The sequence below is a fragment of the Telopea speciosissima genome, chromosome 9 (genome assembly GCF_018873765.1).
Source record: "Telopea speciosissima isolate NSW1024214 ecotype Mountain lineage chromosome 9, Tspe_v1, whole genome shotgun sequence".
Taxonomy (NCBI): Eukaryota; Viridiplantae; Streptophyta; class Magnoliopsida; order Proteales; family Proteaceae; genus Telopea; species Telopea speciosissima.
In genome coordinates this window covers 11,449,948-11,473,668 of record NC_057924.1, presented here as the reverse complement: position 1 = coordinate 11,473,668, position 23,721 = coordinate 11,449,948, and the positions used below count along the sequence as shown (strand labels likewise).

The window sequence follows — 23,721 nt, the reverse complement described above, 5'->3', positions numbered from 1 at the left end:
CTTGCACACGGTACAGTGAAATAATGCCTCTGCCACCCGATTAGACACTCAGGTGTACTCTCCCATTGGCCCATATAATCAAAGTGAAAAAAAATTGATACAATTTTGGTGTCTAAAAAAGGAATCTTCCTTTGGTACGATCATACATACTTAACCATACCAAATTGCCTATTTCCAAACTGAAGAATTGCATATGTTTTGTAATCCCTCCATTCACTTCGTCCCTCGCCTTTTTAATAATGTGTTTGTGACTTTGTGTTGCCCTTGTGCCTAAATACATGGGCATGCAAAATGACTATTATGTTCTAGAGAATTTTCGTCTTTTCATAGGGTCACAATGGTCATTCTATGCGCCCGTCAACCCTTGTGTCTGGACGTAAGGACAATGCACCGCACGTGCCTGGATAGCATTTTTTCGCTCATATTTTTAATAATATCAATCGAGTCTTCTCCTCACTTTCTTTATTATTTCTTTTTTAGTTTTTTCTTCAAATTGATTATTTTTTTTTTAGAGGTTAAACTTCAGTTTATTCATGTTCAACAACAGAAACAGGTCAAAATCGATTTTTTTTTTTTTTTTCAGTACGGTACAATTTTGGTTTATGCATTTACCGTGATCCAAACCAAAACCGTACCAAATAATTGATACCGAGCCGATTAAATACGCCCTTAATATTATGCCTGACTACCTTATTGAAAGTTGATACCCTAATTAGCAACTGTCAAATTAATAGCTGGAAAATCACAAATTAGGTTTTTTGTTTTTGGGTAACTGGGAAGTGAAAAACTACAAAACCTTCTAATTATAGTTTCTCAAATTGATAATTGACAGGCCATGTCCTGTCCTGTCCTTTTTTTTAGAACTTTCCTTTCTTTTAACAGGGAGCATGTCAGACGTGTATCAATGAAGGTCGGAGACAAAGATGGGAACGTATGCGAAAGATAAATGAAGGAAGGTTCATTTCGTAAATATCTGATCCAGATGATGAGATCTGTAGCAGGTTAATTATGCACATTCTGGTGAGCGTTATACGAGGCCTTACACGTATTTTTATTCTAATCTAACCCTGCTTGTGGTTTTTACTTCAATAATTTTTCTACTTATGTGTTAAGTATTTGATCGATACATCAAAAGTTTCAGAGTTGATAAAACGTGTTAAATTAAGTTTTTTAACCTATCATATACTATGCTGACTCAATCTAACGCTCATATACTAGAGTGAGTTTCATTGGGCACATAACACACCACCATGCTTTCGTAGTCATCGTCCTTGGCAGCTCTCACTCTGGCGATAGGTAGCTCTTTTCAAACAGCTTCACTCTGCTCTAGGGTTTTTGCCTGGCGGCAGATAGCCCTTTTTTGATGGCTTTCACTCTAACCCAGGTAGCTCTCTCTTAGGTAGTCCTTTTCGTGGCTCAAACCCATGACGTGATGCCCAGCTCTAATACCAGGCCGATATATACGTACGCTAGTTAATTACCTATCTTGGAAGGAAAAGGGCAATTTGAGAAGACAGAGAATCAAGAAGATGCACTGTAGGCTCTATTGAGGAAGCCTTGCCTCAATCTCTCTACAGATGTTTAGGTAGATAATTCGATAGCTTATCCATTAATTCTCCAACCATTAATACATAAACACACGGTTACTAACACCTCCTCACTTCCACACTCCCCATAACTACCTCCTAACACATAGGATAACCTCTCCAGATACATGTGATCACCACACTCACGTACATAAAATATTACTAACACTACCATATATGATAATAACTAACTCCCCTACATACGATAATAACTAACTCCTTCCACATGTGATAACAGCAACCCCACCCCACCCCACGCCTGAAATAACCCATGCACACGACCATAACATTATGTCATCAGTAGTAGTATGATAAATTAGTTACTAATTTAATGAACCATTTCTCCGTGTGGGATAAGAGAGACCATTCGGACTATATAACTAGTGGATTCAGAAAACTGTTAGTTATTGTAGGTTATATTTAGGTAAATTATCGCCTCTAGTTCCTCAGTGCCTCTAAGAAGTGTGCAGATCCCACACGGGCAGGAATAGGGTGGTCATGGCACCCCCCCTTATTAGAGGCACTGGGGGAACTGGGCCGGGTAGGGAATTGGAGGGGATAAAGATCCGGTAGTGATTAAGGAGTGTGTTGTACTGCGTGGAAGGAGTTGTGCGTGGGAACAGTTGTATCAATAATGGTGAGTCACAAGAAGTTATGTAACGGTTGTTTCCTCAACTCTATTAAATAGCATATGGAATAGAAAAGGCCGACTAGTGAATTCCCTAATTTATCTCTTAGAGATGAGGTAGGCTTCCTTCCTCACTCAAGTCAGACGCTTCCCTTGTTTCTTCCGTAAAGTAATCCTTATTTTCTCTCTTTCTCTTTCTATTATTTCTCTCTTCTTCGTATTTTATTTTTAGATTATCTTTGCACGTAACAAAATGTTGGGTAATTCTATAATAAATATTTTGGGATTTGATGCAATTAGTATTGTAATTAATAATTTTGTCTTTTGCTGCAAAAAACTGCCTTTGGGAGGATACGAGCTGCGTTGGTTGGTGAACCTGCATAACTCAAAGAACAAAACACCGTGAGAGGACCGGAGTGGACTCTGGCGAGGGCTCTCCGATGTCTAAGTCAGCTTTCTCGCAATTGAAAGGAACATCAGAGCAATATCACAAGAGTCTAGAGTAGTTGAGATTGTTGAACGTACCTTGCTCTCTAGGAGAGGCTTTATTTATACTAAAGTGTCTAATAATCGGCGATGATGAGAGTTCCTCTTAGATACATCGTCTCCCCTACATAGTAGTTTCCTTTTGGGAGACGGTTTAAGCTTGGAAAGTCCGATTATGGAAAGGTTCTAATTCTCGTTGGCCGTGTGAGGATTCCTTCCCTTACTAAGGAGCTGGATTATGGTTATAGTAGATCTCTCTAGGCACCGTGGTACAGGGTTTTTTAGTTTCCTATCATGAGTATGATTTCCATATTTGATGCCCGATTTATAGTAGGTTTCTATATTAGGAAAGATGAGCTGGAAGTATACTTGATTATGTTTCCAATTTCGCATATCCACATGTCATATTGTGAATGGTGGACGTATTTTACCCGTATCACTGTCCTTGACCTCATGAATATTGGGTGTTTTGCTTTATTATTTTTTTTTTTTGGGTGAGGATTGAGGAGTAAAACAATGTTTGGGTTGCCTTTCTTTTATGAAAATTACATATGAGTTTTGGTTAGGTTTAATAGGCTTATTGCTTCTGTTTCTCTTCCATTACCAGGGTACTTCAATAAGTTGGCTGGATAATTTGGAATATGCTTAATGGATGACTTCTTGATATAGTGTGGAGTTTAATTTCCAGAATTGTTTCAAGCGATATGGGAAATATGGACCTTCATGACTCATACTCATCAAAGAAAAAGAAGGGATCAACAACCACATGAAAGAGCATATATAGGTGCTTCTGTGAGCAGAATTGAGCAGGCCGCGGATTTTGTTACTAATTGACATGATATTGTTATATATTTCTTTTGTATAGTTATTGGATCAAGTATATAGGTTTCCAAATCAGATGTGGCAATTTAAAAAATAAAGCTTTCACATCATGGGAGAGTGCAAAATAGTGGTCCTAGTACCTAATGTGCATGGACATACATATCAATGCATATCCTTTCTGTCCGGTTTTGGTTTCGGTTTCGGTTTATTTCGATTTTCCCTTATAAGTTTGATATCAGGTTCGGTCAAATTCAGTTTATCATGTATATATTATTTACCCTTTAAAAAATTATGGTAGAAAAAAAACATGGGTTTTTCTGATTGTTGGGTTTTATTGATTTGTATTGATTTGGGTTCAATTTTAAGTTTCAGTCTGGTATTCAGTCGGTCTGCTGCTGCAGGCGGAATTTTCGGGGTGGGGTGACAGTGTCATTTTGCTGACCCCTATGTCTGAATGCAGGATCAGTGTACTGGTTTCGCCCAGATAGCGTTCTCTTTCCCTTAAAAATTTGTTTACTGATTGGATTGAGAATTTCCAGCCCTTGATGCTAAACATGCTTAATGCAACTCAGGGGAACACATTAATAGTAGTCTTAACTCTTAATTTTCGTTAATTATATTGCTAGGTCTATGGGGATATTCTCCGAAGATTTTAGAATTGAAGTGATTTGACTGCAAAACATTTGGTTTCATTTCATTTAATTGGAATCAGATAAAATGAAATGAAACCAAATGTTTTGCAGTCAAATCACTTGTGTGTTTATTTTGATAGCATTTCTTTTCAGATCATCCCTAGGAATGTAAATAGGGAAATCCATATTCTGATAAAATTGAATTTATTTAGAAAAGCTAGATCGTATTTCATTGCGATGTAAAGGAATATACACATGCATTACATTGAGTTCACTTAGGAAGTGAAGAGATAAGAAAAGAAAGCATATCACATGCGATATGGAATTTCTATGAATGAAGGACTCTATATCGGATGTGATACAAATACCAAAAAGAACTAGAATTAAAATGGAAGTCTAACGTGGGAGGACTCCTTTCATTGAATCGTCTAATACTTCCCCTCAAGTTGGAGCGTGAATATTACGAACGTCCAACTTGGAAAGTAAAAAGAGAAACTGATCCCATTCCAATGGTTTCGTGAAAATATCAGCTAACTGCATCCGAGATGGAACATGGGCAGTAGGGCAACCGGATTGAATGAGTTCCCGGACAATATGACAACCGATCTCAATATGTTTAGTGTGCTCATGGGAAACAAGATTAGCGGCGATGTGAAGGGCAGCCTGATTGTTACAGAAGAGACGCATAGGAGGGGACCAAACACCAAGGTCGGTGAGTAAAGTCCAGAGCCATATAAGTTCACAAGTGACAGAGGTCATGGAATGATACTCGGCTTTGGCTGAAGACCGTGAAACCATGGTCAATTTCTCGGACTTCTAGGACAAGGGTCTATCACTCATAAAGTTTTGAAGGTGTAGTGGATATGGATCTTTATCCCCTCAATTTACCTGCCCGTCAATTTCCTCATTTCCATCTAATAGGGGGTGGAAATGATCACCCTACACCTTGTCCGAACACACTACCCGGGTAGGATCTACCTCCTTCTATTAGAGGAAATTGACGGACAGGAAAATTGACGTGATAATTTTCCGGTGGGTAAACCCACCTCTTTTTCTTTTAAATCCCTCTCTGCTGAAAAGGTAGTCATGTACCCAAAAAAAATATCATTTAATTTAATGTCTATGCAAATCAAAATTAAATTTTGATACGAGAGAAGTAGTTGGAGGAGGGGAGTTTGATTCCTCTGTACGTACCAATTGGTGAACGTACATGTGAGAGCCGACTACCTATCCTATTTTTGCCATTTACAAAGGGAAGAGGGGTTTTAATGGAAAAAAAATTAAAATATGATTGATTTACGTTCACTTGTTGGTACGTGCAAATGATCCATTCTCGTCGGGTATGCCAAAGTACCAGTTTTTTTATTTTTGGAATGGTAGCCCTGTCTACTAGGTCTTTTTAATATATTTTTTTTTAAAAAAATAATTCCTTCAAGGCTCTGGCTCGATAGAAAGTATTTAAATGCAAAAGGGAAATCATATATGCCTAGGGATGTAAATGAATAGCCGAAATCCATTTTCGTATCTGTGTCTGTATCTGTTTAGCACTATCCGAATCCATCCGAAAGCTAAACGTATACGGATATGGATAGGCTATAGCTATCCGAAAAGCTATAGTTATATGTAAATGGATAAAATATCCGATTCGTATCCGTGTTCATATCCGTTTAGCACTATCCGAATCCATCTAAAAGCTAATCGGATGCGGATGCGGATATAGCACTATCCGAGCCGAATCCAATCCGTTTACATCCCTATATATGCCTAAGAAAACCCCACTACATTAAAAGGGAGCAATAGAGACCGTTCTTAGAGGCAATAAAAGATGATTTTTCTCTAAAGGTCTATATTAGAGGTGGACCGGGGTGTCAAAATGAGACCGGAATGGTTAAATTAAGTAATCAACCGAAACTGATTGACTAAACTTCTTATTAGTTCAGTATTGATTTTTAGAAACGTTCAAAAAGACCAAAGTTGGTTGGACCGGCTGATAAAACCAACCAAAATTGACCATTGGACCAAAACTAGCAAACCCAACAAAATCGATAAAATTCAATATTAATTAGGGTAATATATATTTTCTTTTTTATATATGAAAAAACTAAGACCGACCAATAATAAACTGATAAGAGACCATTAAAGAAACCGAAACAAACCAAAACCAACTAGAGCGAACCTCTTATTGGTCTGGTTAAAGGTCTAACCCAGTATATATATAAAACCGTCAAATTGATTGAAACAGGACTGAATCAACCATTTGACACCCCTAAGCCACTGGAATTTAGGACTAAGTAGTATCAACAACTACCAAACCACCCCCCCCCGGTCAACACACGAAAAAAAAGGGCTGAGGACCATGGTTTATAATCTTGGGATCAGATCAATAATGGTCAAGGCCAATCCCAATATTGACTGATCTAATACCGATCTACTAATACGACCCGAGGGTAAAACAATAATCAAATGATTTTTTATTTTAAAAAGGGGACGGGGAGCAATTCTGGCTGATTCAGATCGACTCAGGGAGATCCAGATCAGTATGTACCGACACTTTTCGATTTCTAATACCTTAAACTATGCTGAGGACTAAGGGTGTCAATTTGGAACCAGAACCGGCGGGAACTGTCCTACTCAAACCTAGTACTTGACCGTCCCATTAATAAACAAGACAGTACATGGGTTTGATTTTGGTACCAACTAATAAATGAGACAGGATGGTTCTGGGACGAGATTCCCAATAGTACCAGTACCAAAATACTGATTAGGTACCAAAACTATTAGTACACTTTTAAAGGGTTTCATGTTCTAGTGTTTAAGTTTTAAGTATTGTGGTTGTAGTTTCATATATTTGGGGTTGTATTATCTCTTATAGAGGTTTCAACTGATGGACCTTTGGTTTTGTTTTTATAAACTTGTTTAATGATGGTTCTAAAATCATATATGGACTTGTTTATTTCATCGTCATTAATTCTTGGTCATCCTTTTAAGAAGCTGACATACAATTTTAGGGAGTTTGAAGAATTTAGACCATAAAAATCATTATGATTTCTAGTATTGACGTTGTTTTCTAAAGCAAGGATTACGTCAGATCTCGTAATAGTGAAAATATCCACAACATTAACAATGAAACCATCTTGTTAGGAATAGGGGTGTCAATGGGCCGGGCTGGGCCGAGAATGGCCTTAACCCTAGCATAACCCTGGCATCCTTAACCAAACCCAAGCCCAACCAGACCCTCAGCAAAATACTAAACCCAGCTCGACCCTATCTAGAACACAGGCCCAGCCCAGCCCTGTCCAAGCTCAAGCCGGGTTTTTTTGACACCCTTAATTAGAAACCATTAAACTTCTTCTCCCTTTTTTACTAGGCCTAGTTTTGCAACCGCTGTTGTCTCATCCCATTAATAATTGGAACCAAAACCTAGGTTTGATCCCATTACCAAATGGGACAGTACTAGGATTGGCACCTTCGGGATGAATCCAATACCGGTATGGACCTATCCCGAGTACTTCCCTTCCCAATTGACACCCTTACTGAGGACTAGTCAGTCTTGGCTAAACCCAAGCCGACTCTGGGTGCATGAAGCGCCCTACCCATGAAAGTATGAAATGGTCTGGAGGAAGATCTTTCAGGTTCAAGCCGGCCCTAGTTTATGCTCTTACGTTGCATGGTACAAAATTATTGGCATTTACTGAACCGATAAGCACTCCATGTCTCCACGTACTCCAAGTCTCTTAGCCCATCATACCATAATTAAAGCGAAACCCACCATTCGTTTATACAGATTTTAGGAATCGAAAGTTGCTTAACTAATTTCATTAATGCTTCCTCGATCGCAGTCAAAATTATTGGCATTTACTTGGCAAAAATTGCTCAAAAGTCAAAACTAGTCTGTCCTGATCAGAACTTCCGAGATATTACTGTGAAGAGCCAAAATTAATTCCCATATTAGCACGGAATCATGATGCCAATGCACACTTTCATTGAACTTAATTTCTGACTTTACTTTCTCAGTCTTTCTTTATAATTTATGGCAACTTTACTTGCTCAGTTTTTTTTTTTTATAATTTATGGGATAAAAAGTTTACCACAACACGAATAAAGATACTATTTCCCTCTTAGAGTCGTATATGGGCTTCTTCATTATTCTTGATATTTTGATCATGTGAGCCTCTTATAGGTTAATCTTTTGGGATTGGTGTGTGGTTTGTGTGATTACGTTTTCATCGAAAAATAAAAAAAATAAAAAATGTTAACCCTTTATAACTATTCTCCGCATCTCCATTGGTCTAGCATGTAGGTTCTCTCCTCCCTCACCATACTTTATTTTAAGGATTGGGGAATTGTCGCCACGTCAAGGAGGGTAAAATGACCACTCCACCCACACCCATGTTAGATGATTGTATTCATGTTCCCATTGGTCCCCGCATTGGCATAGTGGCCATGTGACTTGGCAACCTTCTTTTAATAGTCGGAGGATTGAACTGGTTGGACCAATTGAAGACGATCAACTCAAATTGGACCAAACTGAATTGAACCCTTTTTTATTTTGGTATTTGGTTGAGGTTTGTGGAATCGATAAAATTGAAACCAAATTGAATCAGGAAAAAAAAAAAGAAGATGTTTCCATTTCCTTATATATACATGAAAAATTAAATTAAATCAAACCGAACCTGATAGTAGCCTAATAACAAAAACCCGGATCGAAATCGAAAACTTCTTTAACAAATTTGTTTCGAATTGATCAATAACAAACCGAAAGCGATTCAGCCTGACCAATTGACACCCTTAAGTAGAAGTTCAAGTCGATAGCTGACTTGTTGGGTTCTCCCTTGACACAAGTGGGAAGATTGATTACAATGACAAGTATCAATCCCTTTCCCTAGCAAGCATTAAGGAGAATCAAGAATAAACATTTCTCCATAAGCGGAAAGTAGTTAACTTATAGGCTTATGGTATCACGTAGCTATCAAAGTCAGCCGTTTTAATAACTAGAAACATTGATTGGTTTGACACAATTTGCCGTTAAGTGAACGCTATCTAAACGAACAGGTGTAAAGTGATGAACCGTTTAGATTAACTATTGAACGGTGGAGATTTTTAATCAAATTGCATAATTGTAAAGTACCATACTCAATGATGTTGTGACGACACTTCCGGTCCCACATAATGCCACCTCGGATAGGAATGCCGTGTTGGACGTTCTGCGTCAAAATCACGCTTGAGTGGTGTCACAGTTTCTGACCTTTTATGGGTCACAAGGAGACGTTGCATGAAGGTCATGTGGTAAGGGCCCACCTGAAAAACAAAATTAAAAGAAAAAAAAAAATGAAACTAGAGCTGTCTTATTAATAACCTACGTGTATTAATATTATAGGTGGTTAGTGAGATAGTCGGCATACTTCACACGTCTTTCACGTTTCATCTCATTTAAATGACGTAAATGCCCTTTCAAACGGTTTATAGACTGTTTGGTTTTTTTATGTAGTTGGAACTGTTTCGGGTGGACCGGGTGTTTGAAGTCATGAAGCCGGGTCAGGTTAGAAATGACCTAATGATGACTCAGAACCTTTTCAGGGTTTAATCTATTTTAAGTTGACATTAGTTGTATCTGACTCAGGTTCTAACGTTTAAGATGAAGTAGTATTGGAGTTGGGGAATAGTAGGGTAACTGGATAAGGATGGCATGGGCTCACATGATTGTACCTATCGAAAAATAAATAAATATATATATTTTTTATTTTTTTTGGGGGGAGGGGAGAAGGAGGGTGGGGATGGTTTGGATTCCAAAATTAACAAAAATGCATTTTAAATGATATTTTTCATTTTTTTTTTCATTTTAAACGGGTTTTGTTGTTTGTTTCCTTAATACAAGAAAAAATGGCAAGCATCTCGTTAAAAGTTAAAACACGTGTAAAACATATTCTTGATTTTAGGTGTTTTTTAAGATCTTAGATTTGTTGAATAATGTCTTACTTAACTAAGTATATTTGTTTTTACTGAACTTGAATGGATTGAATTCTTTTGCTGACGTAAAATTGACTTGAAGGACTATACTTCTCATGCTATCATCTTTAACTCATGTTCAATGCATAGACTCTGGAATTGAGATGCAAACTAATGCATCTGTTAAAAATGGTTTTTAAAGTGATGATTCCCAATTCCAACCAAACATGCATAATTTCAAGAGTGTGTTGGCTTTGTTAACAATAATGAACACTAATAGTCATGCCCCATTATTCAATAGGGTTTCGGACATTTTTAAAAAAAAAAAAAAAATAAATGTATGGATTTGGAATTGTATTTTGAATGATATGTCCTTAAATTTATAATGGATTTTGAAATATATATGCATTAATGTTGAATGTTATAGTTGTTTTCGAACATTGGATGTAAGTATTTAAGTAATAATTCCTCAATCTGTATGAGTATATTGCTTATTCTTTTTTACTCTTCCCTTCTCCCTTTTTTTTTCCCTTTTGAAATTTACACGTTTAAAAAACCTACCATCTATTTTCCCTTTATTTTGTTGTCCCCTTTTTGCTAACTATGGGATTAATGTCAATAACTTAAGAATCAAATCCATGAAAAATGCTAATCTCACATTGAGAGTGACAAAGGTTTTAGTTCATGGTATTGGCGTTGGGATCGGTGGATATTGATGCCAATAACAATAGTTGTAACAGGATGATTCCAATACAGAAACCCTTTTTAGATTAAAAAAATCCTCATCGATGCCAATATGTATTGACCGATACAATACCAATACCTACATCCTTAAGCATGACATTACAATCTAAAATTGACTTAAGCTTCTAAAAATTCCACAAATATGTGACCAACTAAAAATCATTCTAAGCCACCAACTAGCAGCTAGAAATTTATATGAATTCTTAAAAATACAATCTCTTCTTGTTTGATTAATTTGATGTTGAACACAGTGTAGCAATGAAATAAGCGTCCCTTTGCTCGAATGGCTTGCGAGTTGCGGCATATCCTCGCAAGAGGTAGGTCTTGGTTCTAGTCTTATTACATGCACCTCAAAGGTTTTGTTCATGTAACATTGACTCTTTACACCAGCAAGGCAATGTAAATGTTGTTGCAAGTTAGAGGATATCAGACTAGATGAAGAATAGTAGGTCTCAAACTCGAAACCTCACGAGAGCTAGGCTTTACGGCTCTAGCCACAATCCCGTGGGGTATTGAATCGGATCCTAAACTAGATAAAGAACAAAAGGTCTCGAACTCGAAGCCTCCTGAGAGCTAGGCTCTACTACCCAGCTGCTCTGGCAGCTACCCTCAATTTAACTCAGACCTACTATATCAAGCACATTTCTGGCATATATGTATAACACATGACTGTCAATTTCAAAATTTTGTCCACTTGCCATTTGCCAGCAGCAGATATTATAACATCCAAGGATGTTTACGTAATTTCACTCTATGTAAGACGCCAGTTTCGACTGTCTATATGCCCCTGGTCCTTATCATTCACCATCAGGATTTAAAAAATAATAAAAAAAATACTTTCGTACATGATTCCGTGATTAGTATGATAAAGAGATAAAGATCGCTAGCCTTTTGAGGACATTCTTTCTAAATTATTTTTTTGGTCCGTTAAAGTAAGGGAGATTACAAAAAAAAGATATAAAGAAAGGAAAGCACTTTCCAAAGCTTTTCTTTGAAGCATTTCTGACCTGTAAATCTGAAATTTAAAGGCAAAAACCTGTATATGCGTAACTGCGTAAGTGATGACAGAAGGGAAGTGTTTCATAAATGGGCTGTGGTCTAATGGGTTTTGGTTTCAAAGGTGGGAAGCATTGGGCCCCCATATTGAAGCCCCTTGATACACATATTAATCTGAATGATGAGACATGATGGATTGCACATTAATATAATCATTAATAAGTTATTGGTTTAACCTCAACCTATTCATTAATAATTTTGTTGGTTTATCACACAAATGCTGAAGATGCCATAAAGAAAAGTTTGTCTTCAAAGGTGAAAGTATAATAATATCATGGGCAAGAGATGCTGTCTGGTTGCGTGGTGCAGGAGCCAATGAGAGTACGCATGGCATCAATATGGATGAGATTTTTTATTTCACGAGAGACAGTCGATAATTTTGTGTTTTCATGTATTTGGGTGCAGGCTTCACGCAACTAGGGAGCGTTTCTTTTCCCTGATAACATTGTGTCATGATAAAGATAATCTATAAGGCAAAAAAGAAAAGGTGAAAGTTTTCTTTCACCATTAGAAGGTCCACCACACCATCCTAGGGTTCACAAACCCTTATAGGATTTAAGTATGTTACCCAAAATATTCTTCCAATGCCTCTCGTGCATCTAAAGCCCCCATGATCAAGGGATTCTCCTTGACCGTGGCTGAAGGAAAACTTAGTCGAAAAGAAAAAAGCATGAAATTGTGTTTGTTACTCTTCTTTGTCCTTTGGATACACATAACCATGGTGATTTGAATTGTGTAGCCGTAGGCCAGAGCAATTACATTACATGACAAAGGTTCAAAGCATAGTTTTAAAACTCATATCAGAATTGGCTGAATTGGCTGAGTCAATGAGAAATCAACTCAGTTCATTTTCGATAAAACACAATCTTATTCATATTAGAGTCCAACTGTGTTAGGCCGAGTCAATACTGAGTCCGGTCAATTCTAATCGATTCTTGTACCTATCAACTCAGGAATTAATGGAGACCGATCCTGTACCTACTTCAAAATTTTAAAATGGTGAAAATATATATAGTTACTACGTTGTTAGACCAAAGTAGTCTGGGACACATGAAGGATAGATATCATTCTAAGTGTAGTTCGAACACTTCGTTCTATAGGGGGAGTTTATTTCATTTTTTGTAGTGTATTGCTCTAGACCACGATGTCCCATCTCTATTACACCAACTATAAAACTTTTCTCATAATTACTCCAGTATCCCAAGATATTTTTTTCGTTCTTATGAAATTAATCGATCTTTATGCTTTGGTTTTAATGAATCATTAAGTTTTAGGTTTCAGTTTGTCGTTTGCTATGATCCTTAAAAAGAAAAGAAGCATAACAGAGTTGAGCACTTCAAAAAGCCAAAGCAAATGGCACCGGGCCCATTTAGGATCTTTTACAAAATGATATGGGCTCATAAATGAAAAGCCCATTAATACATACTAACGTTAATAAAACTGACGGCGGCATAGCATGCATTTCGTCTAGTTAGATTTTGCCACCTCCGTCATTTTTGACTATTTTTGTGTAGATAAGTGCATCAGCTTAAACTATTTTTAGTAAAACAACATTAAATCTTTAAAACCTTGAAATTTTCACTCAATCTCCCACGCAGTTCACACTTCACACTCCAAAATTATAAAAATCTTTATTGTCTCCAATTGCTTGTTGGTTTTTCTTGAGTAGAAAAGTGGAAGAGAACTGTGGAAGCTGTGAAGCCAACATTTTCTGCAACTCTAAAGTTTTCTTTTTTCTTGTTTAACTTTGTTGAATAAATTCTAAGACTTCAGACTCCAACCTTTATTTTTCTTTTCCAGTTTTTTTCCAAGGTTAGGGTTTGCAGCTTCTCGATTTCTTGTTGTTTTCTGAACTAAATCTATCTGAAATTCGGGTGTGATCTTTGCATTTATGTGTCAGTTCTTTAATTTGTGGAACTGTGAAATCTTAGCCGCTAAGTATGGCGTAGCCTTTGTTAAATTGGAAGAATCTTGGGGTTGTAAAGTCAGTGGAGCCCTTCTCGGGATAATGGCCTTGTTTGAAGACGAATTTTTCTGACGGGTGGAGGCTGCAGAGTTCATTAGGTTTGAGCTATCCACTGCTAATTCCTTTATTGTGCTGCCAAGTTTGTTTTGAACTTCAAAAGTTGTCCTTTTCTTTTTTTTTCTTTTTCCTGGTTTTGCTTTAGCTCTGAGTTTTCACAGCTTCATTTCATTAGTTTGTAGCAGAATTAACGTCACTAGCATTGGTTTATCTTCTTCTTTTTTTGCTTTTTTGGCTTTCAGGCTAAAGAGGGTTCGTTAATATCGGTAACTTTTGATGCAGAAGGAATTTTGGCAAGGAAAAGCTGAGTTCTCGAAGTGTGAGTAGGTGGAGATTGGCCATGGGTTACTTGAATTGGCAGATCTATGCTCGCATCTACTTTGGTTTTGTTGTGATTTTGACTGCCCAATTTACTCGCGGATACACTGACCCGCGAGATGGTAAGGATGATTTTTGACGTTGTAGTCTGTTTTACTTCGAGTAGATCTACAGATTCTAGAAAATAGTTATCAGTTCATTTATTCCCTGTTTGATTTTGTGGCATTTGTAATGGTCTGCTCTGTACGGTTTCCTAAATTATTTTATTTTCTTTCCTTCCTGATATAAATTTTCTGAAAATGATGAGTTCCTAGAACTGAAGTATGCTTTATATTCTTTAATTTGACAGTTTTTGCGATCAATAGCTTGTATGCCTCGCTGGGCTACCCTGTGCTTCCTGGATGGATTCCAAATGGAGGGGACCCATGTTTGGAGTTATGGCAAGGTGTCCAATGCGTTAATGCAAACATAACCAAAATGTATGGTACTTTGGTGATCCTAATCGAGCCCACTTCTAGTGATTGATGTTCTGATTTTCCCCCTTTTTAAATTTGGTATTCCTAACAGATTTTTGTTTTTGCAGAGTCCTGAATGGGGCAAATTTGGGAGGGGTATTGGGTGATAACTTGGGGTCTTTTTCTTCTATTATAGCAATGTGAGTTTTATCAGTGTAAATATGCGCTTTTTGGCCTCCTTACATGTCTTTTTCATGTTACTTTGAAACTTGAGATTGCATCTGATAATATTGTGCCAAAGCATAATTTATCCAGTTGTCTTTCCCAAGTTCTTCATCCACATGCTGCCGCATTTTGTTGTGCCAGGCTGACCTAGGAGATTTCTCATCACCAGGAAACTGGCCCTATTGGATGAATAAAATAATTCTTACGACCTTTGGGTTGAGTCCTGTTGGCAACTCAAGCAATGGCCTACTCATTGGATGGTTCTCTGCACAATCCCTATGTGGAAGGCAAATTGAGGAGGACTCATGCACTGCCATATCATACTCCAACATTCATCTAGTTTATCTTTCTTTAAATTAAAAATAAGTCTTCTAGCTTAAGATTTGTCTTGATGGATGTGATAATTGTTGTCTTTTGTTACTTTTGTTTCCTGACGCAGAGATTTGAGCAACAACCATATTGGAGGGAGTATTCCATCCAATTTACCCATTACCATGCAGAACTTGTATGTTTTGAATCTCGTCCATTCTATTATATTTCCTTTTATAGTAAACTCAATTAATCAAATCATTTTGATGCCTACTTTTAGCATGGGCCTGTAATATATCCTTATTATTATTGGTGCTTTATATGAAACATGAAGTTTTACATAATGTTTTCTTCACTTATGGCAGTTTTCTTTCAGCTAACAATTTCACGGGAAGTATCCCAACTTCTTTAGCCTCACTTACTCTATTGTCAGACATGTAAGTCTTAACTTCTTCTTCTTCTGTTTTTTCTTGGGGGGGGGGGGGGTGGAAGGGAGCTGTTTGTTTATGTTATTCACTTTTCTTTCAAACTAATATTTTTGGTATTCACCATAGGTCACTCAATAATAATCTTTTGACGGGAGAAATACCAGATGCTTTTCAAAGTCTTCCAGGATTGATTAATCTGTAAGGCTTTCTCCTTTATTTTGGCATATTTTGCCTGTACATGTGCCCGTTTGACTGTTGGCTTATGATCATTTACCTTTATGCAGGGATCTTTCTGCTAACAATCTAAGTGGAAAATTGCCACCCTCAATGGGAAGCTTGTCTTCTCTAACAACCTTGTGAGTAATCTGTTTTTTAAAATTTACTTATTATTCCTATGCTGCCTCTATTTCAATCAATTTTGAAATTTTGGTTGTCAGTCACTTGCAGAATAATCAGCTTTCTGGGACCCTCGATGTTCTCCAAGATCTCCCCCTTAGAGATTTGTAATATTCTCGACAGCCTGGTGATTTTAATGTTGAATTAGACTTTCTTATTTTTGTAGGCTAGCTTTATTATTTGAGGCATCACTTCGAATTTCAGAATGTGGTATTTAATATGTGATATTCAGTTGTCTGTGATTTGAAAGTCACTTTGTTTGCTTGACAGGAATATAGAGAATAATCTGTTCTCTGGACCTATACCTGAAAAGCTGCTGAGTATTCCGAATTTCAAGTGAGCGCCACATGGCACACATTTGTTTATTTTATCATTGAATGTGTCTTATCTCTATATTGATGCCGGGAAACATTTGTTGTTCGTACCATTATGAGTTTTTTTGTATCAGACACGATAACCCTGGGGAATAATTAGCTTCATAATTTCACATGCGACTGCATTTTCACATAAATATGAGCAGTCAGAGGCTATATTACTATGTAAACTGGTTGGTGAATGGATGTGATTTTAAGTAATGGATTAACATTTGTAGGACCTAAAAATTGCTTAAGTATGCATAATCAGACATAAACTCACCTTTCCTAATGTGTATGCATGTGGCAAGGATAAGGAAACCTTATAGATTTCTTCGGACAGAAGAAGATTATGGAAAGCTGTGTGCAATGAAAAATGCAAGCATGGTTTGGGGAGGGATTTTTTATTCTTATTTCAGTAAGGAAATTATCTACTCCAATGGTGTCTCCTAACATATGCACCAACATGCGTCTCACCCTCACAGGTAGACTAAAACACCATACTGTGCATGCTACAGTGGAAATTTAATACACTGACAAATAATATTGTTATAATATTGAAACAGATGTACTTGTAAAAGAAAAAGGAAAATGTGATAAACAATTACATCCTATTTTTTTGTCTATGCGTGCAAAAGAGAGTGTTAGAAATAAGGATAAATGTAGTCAAGCCATTTTCCTTGTAATTGCATCAACACACATCTGGTACAGGTTTCTAAGGTATGTGGAGAATGTGAATGTTTTATATAGTTATCTTTCAAATTGGAGCGTTCACATTTGTCTATTCTTTGGTATGCAATTACCATCTGCAAATTTCTTTTTCGATATTTTCATATGCACAAACTTAATAATGTTGAGGGAATTACTGTTGGTTCAGTTTGTGGATTAACACCTTTTGCTTATGACCATCTAGTAACTGTTGAATCAAACCTTGCAGGAAGGATGGCAATCCATTCAACACTAGCATTGCTCCATCGTCCGCACCCTTGTCTCCATCTCAAGCGCCTCTTCCTTCTGGGGCACCATCTTCTGAAGTACCACCGGGGAAGCAGGCAAATAAACCATCTTCATCGGAAGAATCAAGCCCAACATCAAGCCCAGCAAGAAAAAATAAATTTTTGACAACTAAAAGGCTTGTCTGGATTGTAATTGCAGGGGTGTTAGTATTTATTGTGCTTGTATTAGGATGTGTTTTTTTCATGGGAAGTTGTTCCAGAGAAAGGGAAGAGGCTGACATATTTGCCAAGAGGAGTGAAGTTGGTGCTAATAAAGGTCCCAAAGAGAGGCCTAGAGACAATGGATCCATGGCTCAACCAAATAATCAAATAGATAAAGGTAAACCTTATAAATAAATATATATATATATACCTTCTCTTCAGTTTGTTTAAGTGTTCTTTTTTCCCCGTGTCCATTAGTTTTGTTTTACTCTCCTTTAATGATTTGGTTTTGTATCCAGTTTCAGATGCAGCACTTGTGAGGCCAAAGGATGAACATGAAATAGATATTGGAAGAGTGGCTGCTGTTCCAAAAAGAAATTACTCCGAGGAGACAGATACTAAAAGAAGGGGTGAGATTCCGAAGCAAAAGGAAGATCATTATATGGATATGTTTCTAATACCACCACCACCACCTCCTCCCCCACCCCCTCCTCCTCCTCCTCCTCCCCCTCCTTTTCCACCTGTTGAGAATGTCATTGTGAAGCCAATATCTTCCCCTAACACTATCAAAGGGAGCAGTCCCACTAAAAATCTGAATCTCCCCACTTCTGTAAGGTCTTTCACCATTGCATCACTTCAGCAATATACAAACAGCTTTTCTCAAGAAAATTTTATTGGAGGAGGCATGCTGGGAAGTGTTTATCGGGCAGAACTTCCTGATGGGAAGGTAAGATTCTTGTGGTTTTGATATGAACTGATTAAGTGGGATTATTATTTTTTATCAGTTTGATTGCAAGGAACCTTTTCTTGATTCTTCATCTTGAAAGCTCTTGTGATTTTTGGTGTTGCAATCTATGCTTCTTTTCTAGAGCTTCCTTGCTGATGTTCTAAAATATCTCTTGTGCTGCTGCCATCCTTCATGTTGGGTTTTATCATATGTAAGATTTTTTATTTTTAAAGTTCTGACCTTCTTATTGGTCAACCAAATCTCTGAGGCTCCATTTGTTTCAGTGAAATATTTTATGGGAATTTTTTTGAAAGAAATTTTATAGCCATAAAAAAAGAAGACTTCTTTCCTTCCTGAAAATTCAGTACAATAAAATTTGTTTGGAGTGGGGGGCTTCCAACTAAATTTATTTGATTCTGTTTTCCAAATATATGGTTGCGCTTGGTCAATCATATTATTTCCACCATTGGAGGACACCTTTCCAAATATATGGCTGCACTTGGTCAATCATATTATTTCCACCATTGGAGGACACCGCCTCCATTTCATGGTTGGATTCTTTTCCTCAATTTCCCATTTTTAAACATGTTTCCTTGTCAATTAAAACTAAAGAAAAAGAAAATGAGAAACTATAAAGAACAAATTTTATATCTAGGAGTTGATTTTCTGGGAAATATTTTTCCATTGAAATCAATGGACCTACATGTTTACATCAAAAAAAAGGAGCTACATGCCATAGCATATTGTTATACATCTTTATAAATATTGAGAACAATGTGATTTACAATTTTCCATGGTGTGGAAGTTTTTACTAAATTACATGGCTTGTTTTCATTAAAAAAATATTTATATTGTATTATTTTAAGAAATTATTTATAACAAATAACTGGCTGTAAAGCTACCAATATCTAGTTTCAGAGGGCTTGCCAGATATTTTTGTCATTATTAATGAAAATGTCGCTTTATTTTGTTCATAATGTGGCTGAGCTCTTAAAGTCACTCCCTTGATAGGATCCTGTTGAATTGGGGCAACGACAATGAGGTGATTATATCCTCCTTAAGTTCTCATGTAACTATAGTTTCCATGCTTTGTTTTACCCTTTGATTAAGAATTTCTTTATATCCTACCTGTTATTCTTGTTGTACACTACTCTGTACTTCTATTTTCTCCTCCCATAATAATAAAATTTTTGGTTATCTATCAAAAAAAAAAATGTGGGTTTGTGATAAATAAGCAAAGCTCGAGTTACAGTGTGACCAAATTCTTGAAACCTGTGTGAAAAATGTGCAACTTGCAAAATTTCTCTCTCTCTCTTTCTGTCTCATGGTGTTTATGTTTCTATGCATGTTTCTTTGTCTATGGATTTGTTTTCGATTTGTGATATTTATGCTTTTACTCCTGGATGTTTTTCATTAGTTACTGGCAGTGAAGAAACTGGACAATGTTAGGCAGACAGATGAAGAGTTCCTTGAACTGGTGTCCAGTATTGCTAAACTTAGGCATGCCAATGTTGTTGAGCTTGTGGGTTACTGTGCTGAGCATGGGCAACGGCTACTCATCTATGAATATTGCAGTAACGGGACAGTCCATGATGCACTGCACTCTGATGATGAACTCACTAGAAAACTCTCATGGAATGCCCGAATCCGAGTGGCCCTTGGAGCTGCAAGAGCTTTAGAGTAAGTAGAGGACCTGTTTTGCACTTTGGGTCATTCTCATTATTATTATTTTTTGTAGGATAACAGTGTATTGCATCATCCTGATTTTGTTCATAGTTATTTGAAATTGCGATCCACCAGGTGTAAAGTAGTAAATGAATGCTGCTGTTGGGATCGGAAGCAGGGATGACCTGTCTCTTATATTTTTGCTTTTACATGGGGTGCTATTAATCAGCTAGATTGGATCCTTTAAATGCAAAGCTTCCGATCCCTTTTCATGTCTTTACATGCATGACACATATTGGAGGACGCTGAGGGCTGGTCCACTTTTTCTACTTGTATGCATATTCTATTTGATCTGTATTACAATTTAGGGATCTGATTATCATCTCATGGTTCTTGTGTGTCAAGGTACCTGCATGAGGCCTGTCAACCACCTATTGTTCACCGGAATTTCAAGTCAACCAATATTCTCCTTGATGATGAACTTGCGGCATGTGTTTCTGATTGTGGTTTGGCTCCTCTGATGTCTTCTAGATCCGTAAGTCAGGTAATCTTTCTTTTCATCACTAATAAAGTAATTTGTTAATGGAAGCAGTGCAACTGAAAGGCTTCTGTACTTCGGCAGGATTGGACCAATAGAAAAAGAAAAAGTTAATATGAACCACTCAGGGAGCAAGTGAGCCCATACAATGAACCCTTAGAATCCAGTCCTCCATATCCTTTGAAGATTTTTTGTTTCCAATTGAAAGATGATTTCAGTCTTGATGCCAAAGCTCTTGCATCTTTAATAGAGTGAAACAGCCCCCAATGATGAGACTTAGAGCTCCAAAACCCCACTCAATGTTGAAATATGAATTCACATCCTACTCCCAATCTTGAGAAGGTCACACTTCTGCTCTTGTGGAGTCAACCTTTCCAAATAGGACCGGAACATAAATATTAAATGCGGAACAGTCTTTAGACATTATTCCTGAGAAACTAGGTTACTAAAAGAGCATCTATGAAAAGGGCATACCCAGTGCTCGAGGCTCCTGCCACTGGGGTCTGGGGAGGGTCATTATGTACGCAGCCTTACCCCTGCTTCGCGGAGAGGCTGTTTCCCGACTCGAACCCGTGACCACTAGGTCGCAATAGAGCAACACCGTTCCACTTGGCATACCATCCATTGATTGGATGTTCGATTGACTGGGAATCCATTTCTTGATTTTCAGGTTTGACCTGAATTTATGACAAGTTGTCTGAGTGCAATAATACATAAAAATGAGTATTTTGTGTCAGCAATCAGGGATGAGTGGTAAAAAGAATCTACTGGTGATGATTTAAGATGTCAGTTGCTTGATAACCAAGGGCAATAAGATTTATAGTGTTTTTTTAGTGTTTGGGAAAAGAGATTGAGTTAATACTTTAAATCAGTGCTTAAGGCACACTTTCAAGGTAGGTGGAACAGGATGTTGTCCTCTTCACTTCATGCTATGTCTAGAGTACTCTTTCAAGGGAGTTGCTACCCACTACTTTATGGGTACCACCTAGGAAATATTCCAGCCTGTTTTTGCAACATCTTGGTCATCTAATTTACAAGGACTCATACTTGGACCATTAAAATTTTCACCTACCCATACAGTACAGTGATTTTATCTGCTCTCACACTAATAATCCTATATTCATGCCATTTTTTCAGTGGTATGTGCTCACAAGCACTGCATTTATCCTCTTTGTTGGTCTGTTTTAATTTTATGGGAATTGTCCTCTCCAATCTGCTTCACTCAATGGTTTATTGAACCAAGATTAGGAAAATATAGGCTCTTGGGGTATTCAGAATTATATTTTTTATATTAGAATAATTTTAGTTTATGTAAAAATATGTCAGTACTGATGCTCGTACATTTATAATCAGTTATCAGGACACCTCCTAGCAGCTTATGGATATGCTGCTCCAGAATTCGAGTCAGGAATTTACACTTGCCAGAGTGATGTTTACAGCTTTGGTGTCGTAATGTTAGAACTGCTTACAGGGCGGAAGTCCTATGACAGGTTAGGAATATGGATTTAAAGCAATTTGGGTATCTAAAGGTTCAGCGGTTTCTTTCTCAGTTTCTTATTTCCTTCAAAAATGTGTAGGTCACAGCCTCGGGGGGAGCAATTTCTGGTGAGATGGGCAATCCCTCAACTTCATGATATAGACGCATTGTCAAGGATGGTTGATCCTTCTCTTAATGGAGCATACCCTGCTAAATCTTTATCACGTTTTGCTGACATTATCTATCTATGTGTCCAGGTGAGTTTCTTTGGTTTCTTTGTTAGTCTGGTGCTTTCTCTTGCAAGATCTTCTAGCTGGATATTGATGTGCAGAATTATTTTTTCAATTATGTCACAATTGTACACATTGGGTCAAGCACAATGATTTTGAGAAATCCAACTTCATTTTTAGCTGTTAGTTTGTCTGAAGTGCATCATAGCTCTAAGGTTTTGGGGATCCCAACCTTGTTGGGAGAATTGATGTTATGTGGGTATTCTACTTCATAAGATATTTGACCTATTACATATTTTTTGGACATTCTAAAACTGTATGTACTTCTCCAGAGTATGTCTGTCTCTGGCATTACTGTCTCAGATACCTTAGACCAGTTGCAAATTCCACAATTGTACATGACATAGTTTATCTCCTTGGAGATGGATTAGGATATTTATCGCTGCAAATCTTATTACTGTTTGATCTAGTCATCGATACATTATTATTGTTGTGGTAAGGAGCGGTGTTGCTGGGTGGGGGGTTTTATACTGTTTGTTTTATCGGTGATATGAAAAATTGGTAATTTATTTTTCATGGGAATGAATAATGACAGGGTCCAATTTGCTGTCTTGTGCAAATTAAGTAAAGCTAACTTGTTAACTTTATTTTTGCAGCAAGAGCCGGAATTCCGGCCACCAATGTCTGAAATTGTGCAGAACCTTTTACACATGATACAGAGGGAGTCCCCATCCCCCAGTAGGACATCAAGTGTGGACTGATTTAGGTTAGAAATTTGAGCACTACTGCGGTCACCTTATGAATGGCCAGCTTGTAGGGACACTATGCAGGAAACAGTTCATCGAGGACAGGCTTTCCACTGTTAACTGCAGCAAACCTGTTGCCTCTAATAACATCACAACAGTTCATATATAGCCTTAGAGGTAATCTGTTACAAAATTGTGTGGATCCTTTGTTTTTCTTTGTTTTCCTTTTTTGATTCTGCTGCCTTGATTAGTTTATGATCATTATGATTTTTGTTAAATTATGCAGGACTCATTTGTGTCGAAGCTAAGCCAATTTCTTTTTATTTTTTTATTTGTGTGATTAATTCTTTTCTATGGCAATTTTTTATATAATATAGCAGTGCAATGCTTCAATTTCTTTTGTGGATAAAGTGAAATAAGGGACTTGTGCGGTTGTGCTTTAGTTATTTTATTTTATTTTTTTGCTTTATTCCAAAGGATCCATTTTTTGAATTACTTTATCTTGTTTGAGAGAAATGTATATTTAATCAAGGCAAAAATTTTCCTCACCAGTGGAGTGGCCGGTTCCATTGGTGATGTGACCACGCGATGGGATCCATGTCCAATCACAAACTGCCACCCCATATTGTTTGGGGTCAAAAGTACCCTTCCTCTCGGGCATCCAACAGTATAGATGCCATGGTCAAGAAATTCTCCCTTCACCATGGGTGAAGGCTGAGAGTGGTGCATATGCGGGTTTCATGGAACACCCCCAGCCCTCCCAAAAAAATAAAA

The 23,721-nt window shown here is 37.2% G+C and overlaps 1 protein-coding gene and 1 long non-coding RNA gene across 6 annotated transcripts; one reads left to right on the top strand and one right to left on the bottom strand.

The window, feature by feature from the left end:
- Positions 1 to 101: 101 nt before the first annotated feature.
- LOC122641106 lies at positions 102 to 21,241 on the bottom strand. The gene is made up of 3 exons (XR_006329808.1): positions 21,096 to 21,241; positions 3,830 to 3,839; positions 102 to 112 (listed from the first exon to the last, which is right to left on the bottom strand). It is a non-coding gene; the product is annotated as an uncharacterized LOC122641106 (long non-coding RNA).
- On the top strand, positions 13,528 to 23,366 carry LOC122641102 (protein STRUBBELIG-RECEPTOR FAMILY 3-like). 5 transcript variants are annotated; one of them, XM_043834420.1, is made up of 18 exons: positions 13,528 to 13,964; positions 14,166 to 14,363; positions 14,591 to 14,720; positions 14,825 to 14,896; positions 15,358 to 15,426; positions 15,596 to 15,667; positions 15,785 to 15,856; positions 15,943 to 16,014; positions 16,096 to 16,161; positions 16,325 to 16,390; positions 17,345 to 17,742; positions 17,852 to 18,291; positions 19,709 to 19,971; positions 20,362 to 20,500; positions 21,848 to 21,984; positions 22,072 to 22,228; positions 22,858 to 23,124; positions 23,234 to 23,366. In XM_043834420.1, exons 2-17 carry the CDS (start codon positions 14,264 to 14,266, stop codon positions 22,960 to 22,962), a joined length of 2,358 nt encoding a protein of 785 aa, XP_043690355.1. In that variant the 5' UTR covers positions 13,528 to 13,964; positions 14,166 to 14,263; the 3' UTR covers positions 22,963 to 23,124; positions 23,234 to 23,366. The 5 variants fall into 5 exon arrangements, with proteins under 5 accessions (XP_043690355.1, XP_043690357.1, XP_043690356.1 ...); XM_043834422.1 differs by having other exon boundaries at positions 15,361 to 15,426; positions 23,234 to 23,319; XM_043834421.1 differs by having other exon boundaries at positions 14,159 to 14,363; positions 23,234 to 23,319.
- The last annotated feature ends 355 nt before the right edge of the window (positions 23,367 to 23,721 follow it).